We start from the raw sequence: 10,471 nt of genomic DNA, 5'->3' as shown, positions 1-10,471 counted from the left end.
GCCCGGACGCCGCCCCCCCGGTTCCCGCCCCGCCTCCCAGCCTCGGCGCCGCATCCCGCCCGCCTCGCCGCCCGGCCCGCGCCGGGCAACCGCCCTCAGCCGGAGCCCTCCCTCGCCCCGGCCCGCGTCCCCCGGCGGCGCCGCGGCGGGCAGAGGCTCCCCCTCCCCTTCCTCCGCGTCCTCTTCCCCCGCTGCCCCGCCGGGGCCGCTTGTTGCACCGCCCGCGGCCTGAGGGAGCCGCTCGCCCGGGCCCGGCCTCGCGCCCGCGGCCGCAGCCCCTGCCGCTCGCCCTCGGGGCCCGCAGCCCAGCCCGGCCGGCGAGACCCCGGCCCGACCCCGCCGTCCGCACAAAATGTCGGCCCGGACGCCATTGCCGACGGTGAACGAGCGGGACACGGAGAACGTGAGTAGCCGGAGCCTCCTCCGGGAGCGGCGGGGTCCAGACCCTCCCCGGATCCCCGCGCCACCTTCCGCGTGGGCCGCCCCGGGGCCCCAGAGCCGCCACCCGCCGCGGGGTCTCCACCTGGAGCCCGGCGTGACCCTCGCCCCCAGCTCAGCCCCCACTCTCCCTTCCAGCCCCATTTCGCCGCTTTCGCCTGAAGGGTGAGGGTGGGGGCACTGTGATTGGCGCCCTCCCCTCGGAGGTGGTCCTCCGGGAGAGGATGGGGTGATGGAGGGCAGGGAGGCAGAAGGAGAAGGCAGAGCGTGCATCCCAGATGGCTTTATTTCCACCCGGCATTCCGTATCCCCACCCGAATGTTTGCTTTCTGATCACAGAGGAGCCAGCTGACTACCTCTTCTCCCCTTGCTTTTTCTGGCTCTTTCGGTCCTTTGCACCCCCACCCCCCTGCATTGCCCCATGACTTTGCTTTTTGTAATATTATGTCTACATTTGGGTTGTGGGCACCAAAGGGGCAAGGAAGGTCGGGAATGGGAGGGACGAGAATGGGAGTAGAGACGGATGTGTGTTGATGTGTATGAGTTTATACTGCCGTGATACTCTCCTGTAGCGATGAGTAGAAGAATTTCACCACCAGCCTCTGTGGCCCTGGTGTTACAGCAAAACGTTTAAAAGCTAGAGGAAGCCAACGGCTTTTGATTCTCTTCCTCAAGTCGGTGGTAATAATTCAGGGCAGGTTTTACTTTAAATGCCTCTCCTCCTCCTTGGAGTGTCACAAGGTGCATTTCTTTGAAGGAAGGATTTTCTGTGTCTTTGATCAGATTGCCCTCAGGAGTTTTTATCTAGATGCAGATGTCCCTGGTGTTTAAACTCTTGAGAGCCAAAAGAACAAGATCAGTTGTAGTTCCACGTTCTGAAATATACATTAGTGCGTGTGTGTGTGTGTGAGAGTCCTTTTGTGGGAAAGGTTTTTTTGTTTCTTGTTTTTTGTTTTTAATTTTTTTTTTTTGAGTCCTTATGACCTGTAAATAGGGCCTTGGCTGATTTCTTCCAATTTTAAGGAGCTAGAGGCTTACTAAGTTTGGGTTGACTGTCCAGTCTCTGGTTTGTTTGGTTAACTCATTGACTCTCCAAATCTTGGTGTACCACTGCCTTCATAGGGTTGGTAAAATAAAATAATGAAGGACTTTGGCGTTCTCAGACAAAAGGTAGTAAGGAGAAAAGATACAACCTCACCCCTGAAGTGCTGGAGGGAGGTGTAAACAGATTATTTAATCTTGGAGAGTAGGGGAGCACAGAAACTTCATATACTTACATGAAGGGGGAAGAAATTCTAATGAGAGACTATTGCAGAAGACCCAGGAAGATATTTCAGAGTATGCTTTTGTCCTGCATTTAAAATGATAAAGGTAAAGGCTGCTGGTATCATAAATTATATCTTAATTACATCATAACTGTTTTTTAAAAATCATAGTTGTTTTAAAAAATGTAATTGATATATAATTTTGATTGAGAGATTGAAGAAGGTGACAGAAAAAGATGAAAGATTTGGTGAAAGTTGATTATAAAGCCAAGGTGGTACAGAATTTTTTTAACAGAAAATCTTAAAAAAAAATTCCTGTCATTCAATCTGAGTGAAAAGTAACACAGAATATAACTTCTGTTTTTGTTAGCAAAACACTGTGTGTTTTTAACCTAGGAAAGGTGGCAAAATACATTGTTTTTATTTTCTTTTGGATTTTAAATAGTATAGCTCTTTCCATAGTTGTGTGAGTAAGGTGTCTTATACAGACATGAGATAGCATTATAGAAATATGCATCAGGGAATAGGACAAAATGCAGCATCACATGTAAGACAAAAAGATTTTTTAAGCCAAACAATAGCAGTGGTAAATTTGGTTGTACCTACTGAAAATGATTATGCTATGTAAACACATTTGCTCTGTTTCTGAACATGTTATTTCAGAATCACTTTTATGATCTTGTTTATAACTATATCTGCATTTAGCTAACTTTACCCACATCCTGATTTTTTCCTAATTGCCATGGAAAGTATCTATTACACCATGGCTGTTAATTTATCAGTAAGTATGTACTGAGTTTTATTAGAGCTGAAAGGAATATGGAAGTAGTATTTAAGACAAGGCCTCCCCCCTCAAGGAACTTAACAAGAAAGGTAAATGTAATCCCAAACAGATAGTTTACAGTAGAAAGCCGTGTGCAGATAGAGCTAAATTGGTTTGTAGGTGCTGTAGGTGTTTATCAAAGGGATCACCAGTGATGGCTAGTAAATCATCATTGGTGTCTCTCTCTATTCTCTGGTTGGTAGTAAATGTCATTACCCATTTTTACTTACCTCTTATCAGTAGAATAAAAGAACAAATCTGCTTGTAAGCTAATACATTAATGCCAGTGTGGTAATCAAAATGAACATTTGTTTGTGGTTGTTTTCAGTTAAATTGACGTATTTCTAAAACTGGATGTGAAAATTTACATTTGTATTGACCATAAAATGCTTCTAAGCCCTTTGGAATACTAAGGGCATAACTAAAAACGTTTAATTACTGCTAAAATATTTTAATTTTAATTAAAACAAATAAGGTAATTAAAAAATCTTTGTATTTTACTGTCTTTTGCAGTTATAAACATTTTAGATGTATGTGAATGGATTTGGTCTCCTTGGGAATATGTAACATCTACCCTTCCCCATGTCACTAATATATTGACGATAAATTAAAAAGTTCAGAATAACGTTACAGCACTGTAACATTAGTAGTAAATATTCTCTTTACTACTACTGTATATAGTAGAGTGAGAAAGAGATACTTTTCTTTGAGAACGGTCTGTGTGTATTTTTTTAGGAGTATTTTCTTAGATAAAGGATTTGTGTGTGCATTGTTAATAGGCCTCAATTGGCTAAATACAACAGAACCACCAGTGATTAACTTTAAAGGCAGTAAACACTTTACAGTGAAGTAGAAAAGATATGTTGTAGGTCATAGAATTAGCTTATATAAAACATGTTTGATTTTAGGTTTAAAGAGTAAATCCAGGAAAAGAATGGGTATTTGAATTTTTTTTTTTTGCTTTTGTTAGATTATACTTGAATAATTCCAGCATAGATATGGATAATATATTATCATTACTCTTACATATTTTCAAGTGAAACAAGAATTTTTTTCATGTTTTAGAAAAACTCTCATTGTGCTAATTTTTATGGATCCAAAGAGTCCTGACTAGCTTTCTGTGATGAAATTTTGATCAGTATGAAGGAAATTGATTTGACTCCTTCTTGGGATGTTTTAAAATTGACTTTGGTTAAATTCATTTTGACACCTCTAGTAACAGGACTCTTCATAGTGGTACTTCTCATGGATCTGAAATTCACTGTGTTGACTGTAGCAAGCAGTAAGGTGGACATCAGTAGTTTCCCTAATGGGAATCTTTGCTAATAACATGAAAAGGCAAGAGGGAAGCACGTGTTTGCCCTGCTGTCGGGTTTTCTAAGTACCCTGCGCGTACCTCAAGTGTAGGTACCTGTCACATTGCCTTCTAATTGCTGATTTACTTTGTCTCCTTCATTCTGTGTCCCCAGTGCCAGCACGATGACTAGTGGTGATATGTGAGATCAGTGCTGTAATATTCCCCTTTGGAATTTTTTCATTTGTCATCCAAATATATTAGTGACACTGAGAAAGGTAGATGTTACATACTACAGAGCCTTCAGAGAGTGAAGTGGCCTGCCCAAGGTCATGATGAGTCTCTCATGTACTCCACTGTTGCAGTCAATACTCATGCTGTTCCTTCTAGAGGTGGTTTTTGGTTTGCTCGGTTTTTGTCTTAGAGATTTTAAAAGAACCTGCAAAACGATATGAGTACTTCATGAAGGGAAGAACAGAGTCTGCTGCACTCATCTTATCTCTGAACCTACACTGTTTTCCCTGGCTGGAGTGCCCTGCTGTGTCCCCCTTATCCCAAACTCACACATCCTTTATGGCATAGCCCATGTTTTTAAGGGACTTCTGAAGTGATTGCAGTCAGCATTGCCGTCTCCTGTAGCTGACCATCTGTGTATGGGTGGCCCGCACCATTGGTCTCCAAAGTAGGCACACAGGACAGTGTGTTGTGAGGGAAAAAAAAGTCTTTGCCGTATATCATTTTTCTTCTGACCTCAGTGCTATTATTAGCTCTTCTTCTTTTTTTAAGCTTAGACTGTTTAGAATCAGCCCTATATTTTTATGTTATTATTATTATTTTTTTTACCATTCCTTTTTCCATCTCAAACTTCCCTTTGGAAGTCATTTTCCATTTTCCTGATCAAGATCTTTGAAATTCTTTGATGAAGGACTGTCAGTCATAAACTTTCTTTTTAAAATATGAGAATGTATTTTGCCCATTTTCTTGAAAGATAGCTTTGCTCCATCTCCAGTTCTTAAGTCAATATTCCATTGTCTACTTATTTCCATTGTTTCCTTTGAGAAGTCATCTGCCAGTAGGTAGGTGTCTTTTCTGTCTCTTTTTTAAGATTATCTCTTTTTCCTAGGTGTTATCCTTTCACTACAGTGTGTTTAAGTATGAATTTCTTTTCTTCCTATCTGCTTCTCATGTATTTTAATTCATATATTCTTATTAGTTCTGGATATTTATCAACTATTAGCTTTCTGAATATTGCCTTGCTTCTGGTCTATTTAGAATTTTATTTTGGGACTCTGATTAGATTATGTTAGATCTTAACTCTTCCATATGCCTCAACTTAATTGATTCTTTTTTTCCCATGAGTTCATTGTCTCTCTGAACTACAAGCTGTATAATTTGTTTAGATCTAAACTCTGTGGAATTATCTTTCTCATACATTTTGGAAATGCAGCAACCATTATCTCTTTGAATGTAGCCTCACCTCTGCTTTCTGTTTCTGGTGCTCTGATGAGATATGCTAAAATTTCTTATTCTGCCCTATGTATGTCTTAAACTCTCTTTCCTTTCTTTTCCTATTTCATTGTTTCCCTGTGCTACAATCTATACTACAATCTGCTGTACAATTACAGTATGTGACATGTTTAGATCTCTCTTTCAGTTAGTTAAATCTCTTTAGCTGTATTTAAATCACTGTTAACCCTTCTGTTGGATTTGTTTTTAACAGTGGTTAAAAAGAAAAGCACGTAACATGAGATCTGCCTTTTTAACTAATTTCTAAATGTACAGTATAGTACTGTTAACTGAGACACAATGCTGTACAGCAAATCTGTAGAACCATTTCATCTTGCATGACTGAAACTTTATACTCATTGATCAACTCCCGTTTTCCTCTCTCCCCATCCCCTGGCCACCACTAGTCTGCTTTCTGCTTCTGTAAGTTTGATTGATTTGGGTACCTCATTTAAGATAGTTTGTATCATATATTCCCCTACCCTATATTGCACTCCTCTCTTCCTTTCTCCAGTGGTAACCACTAGTTTGTTCTCTGTATCTGTGAGTCTTTTTCTTTTTTGTTATATTCACTAGTTTGTTTTATTGTTTAAATTCTACATATTAGTGATATTGTAAAGTATTTATTTTTCTCTGTCTGACTTATTTTACTTATCATCATACCTTCCAAGTCCATCATGTTGCTGCAAATGGCAAGATTTCATTCTTTTTTATGGCTGAGTAGTATTCCATTGCATATATATACACACCACGTCTTCTTTATCCATTCATCTGTTGATGGACACTTAAGTTGCTTCCATATCTTGGCAGTTGTAAATAATGCTGCTGTGAACATTGGGGTGCATATATCTTTTCAAATTAATGTTTTTGTTTTTTTAGAATATATACCCAGGAGTGGAATGGCTACATCTTATCGTAGTTCTATTTCTAGTTTTTTTGTGAAATCTCCTTACTGTTTTCCACAGTGTTTGTACCAATCTACATCCCCCCCAACCGTTTAGGAGTGTTCCCATTTCTCCGCATCCTTGCCAACATTTGTTATCTGTGTTTTTTGCCAATAGCCATTCTGACAGGTGTGAGGTGATATCTCATTGTGGTTTTGATTTGCATTTCCCTGATGATTAGCAATGTTGAGCATCTTTTCTTGTGCCTGTTGGCTATCTGCATATCCTCTTTAGAAAAATGTCTGTTCAGGTCTTCTGCCCATTTTTTAATCAGATTTTTTTTTTTTATGTTGAGTTGTATGAACTGTTTACATAGCTTGGATATTAACCCCTTATTGGCCATATCAATTTCAAATATTTTCTCCCATTCAGCAGTTTGTCTTTTCATTTTGTCAGTGGTTTCCTTTGCTGTGCAAAAGCTTTTAAGTTTAAATCAGTCCCATTTGTTTATTTTTGCTTTTAGTTCCTTTGGTTTAGGAGACAGATCCAAAAAAATATTGCTACGATTTGTGTCGAAGAGTGTTATGCCTATGTTATCTTCAGGAGGTTTATGGTATCTGGTCTTACATTTAGGACTCTAATTCCATTTTGAGTTTATTTTTATATAGGGTAAGAGGCAGTGTTCTGATCTCTCTCTCTCTCTCTCTCTTTTTTTTTTTTTTTACATGTAGCTGTCCAGTTTTCCTAGCACCACTTATTGAAGAGACTGTTTTTTCCTCCATTGTATACTCTTGCCTCTTCTGTCATAGATTAATTGACTGTAAGTGCTTAGGTTTATTTCTGGGTTCACTGTTCTGTAGATCTGTGTGCCTCTTTTTGTGCAAGTACCATACTGTTTTGATCATTAAAGCTTTGAAGTCAGGGAATGTGATTCCTCCAGCTCTGTTATTCTTTTTCAAGATTGTTTTGCCTCTTTGGGGTCTTTGTATTTCCATACAAATTTTAAAATTATTTCAGTCCTGTGGAAAATAATATTGGTATTTGATAGGGATTATATTATACATGTAGATTACCTTGGGTAGTATGGTCATTTTAACAATACTAATTCTTCAAATCCAAGAACACAGTATATCTTTTCATCTGTTTGCATCTTTTTCAACTTCTTTTATCAGTGCCATATCATTTTCTGAGTACAGGTCTTCTACCTCCTTAGGTAGGTTTATTCCTCAGTATCTTATTCTCTCTGATATGATGGTAAATGGGATTGTCTCCTTAATTTCCCTTTCTGATAGTTCATTGTTAGTATATAGAAATGCAACAGATTTCTGTATATTAATTTTATAATCTGCAGTTTTACTGAACTGATGAACTCTAGTAGTTTTCTGGTGCTGTCTTTAGGATTTTCTATGTATAGTATTATGTATTCTGCAAACTGTGACAGTTTTACTTCTTCCTTTCTAATCTGGATTCCCTTTATTTATTTTTCTTCTCTCAGTGCTATGGCTAGGACTTCCAAAACTATGTTGAATGAAAGTGGTGAGAGTGGACATCACTGTCTCATTCCTGATCGTAAAGGAAGTGCTTTCTTTCACCTTTTCACTGTTAGTGTGATGTTAGCTGTGGGTTTGTCATAATACAACCTTTATTATGTTGCGGTATGTTCCCTTCATGCCCATTTTCTAGAGAGTTTCTAATCATAAATGGATATTGAATTTTGTCAAAAGCTTTTTCTGTATCTATTGGGATGATCATATGTTTTTCATTTTTCAATTAATGTGCTATATCACATTGATTGATTCATGGATATTGAAAAATGTTTGCATCTTTGGGATAAATCCTATTTGATCATGGTATATAATCCTTTTAATGTATTGTTGGATTTGGTTTGCTAATATTTTGTTGAGGATTTTTGCACTATGTTCATCAGTGATACTGGCTTGTAATTTTCTTTTTTTGTAATATCTTTGTTTGGTTTTGGTATCAGTATGATGGTGGCTTCATAGAATAAGTTCAAGAGTGTTCCTTCCTGTTAAAAACCCCACAATTTTTTGGACTAGTTTGATAAGAATAGATGTTAACTCTTCTCTAAATGTTTGGTAGAATTTCCCCCCGAAGCCATTTGGTCCTGGACTTTTGTTTGCTGGGAGTTTTAAAATTACTGATTCAATTCTTTACTGTTAATTGGCCTGTTCAAATTTTCTATTTCTTCCTGATTTAGCCTTGGGAAATTATAGCTTTTTAAGACTTTGTCCATTTCTTCTAGGTTGTCCAATTTATTGGCATATAGTTGTTCATAGTAGTTTCTTATGTTCTTTGTATTTCTGGGGTGTCAATTGTAACATCTCCTTTTTCTTTTCTGATTTTATTGATTTGTAAGTCTGGCTAAAGGTTTATCATTTTTGTTTATCTTTTATTTTCATTGGTCTTTTCTATTTTTCATAGTCTATTTTATTTTTCTCTGTTCTTTATGATTTCTTTTTTTCTACTAACTGTGTTTTGTTTGTTCTTCTTTCTCTAGTTCCTTTAGGTGTAAGGTTAGGTGGTTTATTTGAGATTTTTCTTGTTTCCTGAGATGCTTATACCATTATAAACTTCTCTCTTAGAACTGCTTTTGCTGCATCCCACAGGTTTTGGATCGTTGTGTTCTCATTTTCATTTGTCTCTAGGTATTTTTGGATTTCCTCTTTGATTTCTTCAGTGATCCATTTATTGTTTAGTAGTATGTTGTTTAGCCTCCATGTGTTTCTGTTTTTTTGCAGTTTTTTCTTGTAGCTGATATCTAGTCTCAGTGTGGTGGCTGGAAAAGATGCTTGATATTTCAGTTCCCTTAAATTTACCGAGGTTTGTTTTGTGACCTAAGATGTGATCTGTCCTGGAGAATGTTCCGTGCACACTGAAAAGAATGTGCATTTTGCTGCTTTTGGATGGAATGCTCTCTATATATCCATTAACCCCAACTGGTCTGCTGTGTCATTTAAGGACAGCGTTTCCTTACTGATTTTCTATTTGGATGTTCTGTCCATTGATGTAAGTGGGGTTTTAAAGTTCCCTACCATTATCGTGTTACTGCTGATTTCTCCCTTTATGTCTCAATGTTTGCTTTACGTATTTAGGTGCTCCTATGTTGGGTGAATACGTATTTACGATTGTTATAGCTTCTTCTTGGACTGGTCCTTTGATTATTATGTAGTGTCCTTCTTTGTCTCTTGTAACAGTCTTTATTTTAATGACTATTTTGGGTGATATAAGTACTGTTGTTCCAGCTTTCTTTTGGTTTCCATTTGCATGGAATACTTTTTCTATCCCCTCACCTTCGGTCTCTGTGTGTCTTTAGATCTGAAGTGAGTCTCTTGTATGTACTATATATAAGGATCTTGTTTTTATATCCATTTAGCCACTCTATGTCTTTTGATTGGAGCATTTAGTCCATTTACACTTCAGGTAGTTATTAATATGTGTGTTCTTATTGCTATTGTTACGTCTTTTGGGGTTGTTTTTATAGGTCGTTCCCCCCCCCTTCTTTCATTCTCTTCTCTTGTGATTTGATGACTATCTTCAGTGTTAGGTTTAGATCCCTTTTGTGTGTGTATGTATATCTATTATAGTTTTTTTTTGTTTGTAGTTACCATGAATTTTTTTTCTAGCAGTCTTAATATATACATGATTGTTTTAAGTTGCTGGTCTCATAATTTCAAATGCATTTTTACAGCCTTGTATTTGCATTTTCCTCCCCTCACTATTACTGTTTTTGATATTGTATTTTACATCTAATTGTTTTGTGTATCCCTTAACTGCTTATTGTGGATATAGGTGATTTTGCAGCTTTTGCCTTTTAACCTTCTTACTAGCTTTGTACGTGGATGGTTTCCTACCTTTATTGTATGTTTGCCTTTAGTGATGCGTTTTTCATTTTGTAATGTTCACGTTTCTAGTTGTGCCCTTTTCTTTTTCATTGAGAGAAGTTCCTTTAACATTTGTTGTAAAGCTGGTTTAGTGGTGCTGAACTCTTGCAGCTTTTGCTTGTCTGTAAACCTTTTTATCTCTATGTCAGATATGAACAAGAGCCTTCCTAGGTATTCTTGGTTGTAGGTTTTCCCCTTTCATCACTTTAAATATATTGTGCCACTCCCTTCTGGACTGCAGGGTTTCTGCTGAGAAGTCAGCTGATAGTCTTATGGAAGTTTCCATATGTATTATTTGTTGCTTTTCCCTTGCTACTTTTGATGTTCTCTCTTTGTTTCTAATTTTTGCCATTTTAATT

At 38.0% G+C, this 10,471-nt stretch overlaps 1 protein-coding gene across 2 annotated transcripts in view; it reads left to right on the top strand.

Moving 5' to 3' along the window:
• The first annotated feature begins 268 nt into the window (after positions 1 to 268).
• Positions 269 to 10,471, top strand: part of MARK1 (microtubule affinity regulating kinase 1) — a 96,980-nt gene continuing 86,777 nt past the window's right edge. Inside the window, exon 1 of one of the 2 annotated variants that reach the window (XM_064477280.1) lies at positions 269 to 403. In XM_064477280.1, coding sequence (XP_064333350.1) covers positions 353 to 403 — 51 coding nt within the window. In that variant the 5' untranslated portion in view covers positions 269 to 352. The remainder of the gene's footprint in view (positions 404 to 10,471) is intronic. The other variant, XM_031438402.2, reaches the window with a different exon arrangement.

Source organism: Camelus dromedarius, chromosome 21 (assembly GCF_036321535.1).
Source record: "Camelus dromedarius isolate mCamDro1 chromosome 21, mCamDro1.pat, whole genome shotgun sequence".
Lineage (NCBI taxonomy): Eukaryota > Metazoa > Chordata > Mammalia > Artiodactyla > Camelidae > Camelus > Camelus dromedarius.
The sequence above is the reverse complement of the archived record's forward strand: the minus strand, read 5'-3'. Positions and strand labels throughout refer to the sequence as shown.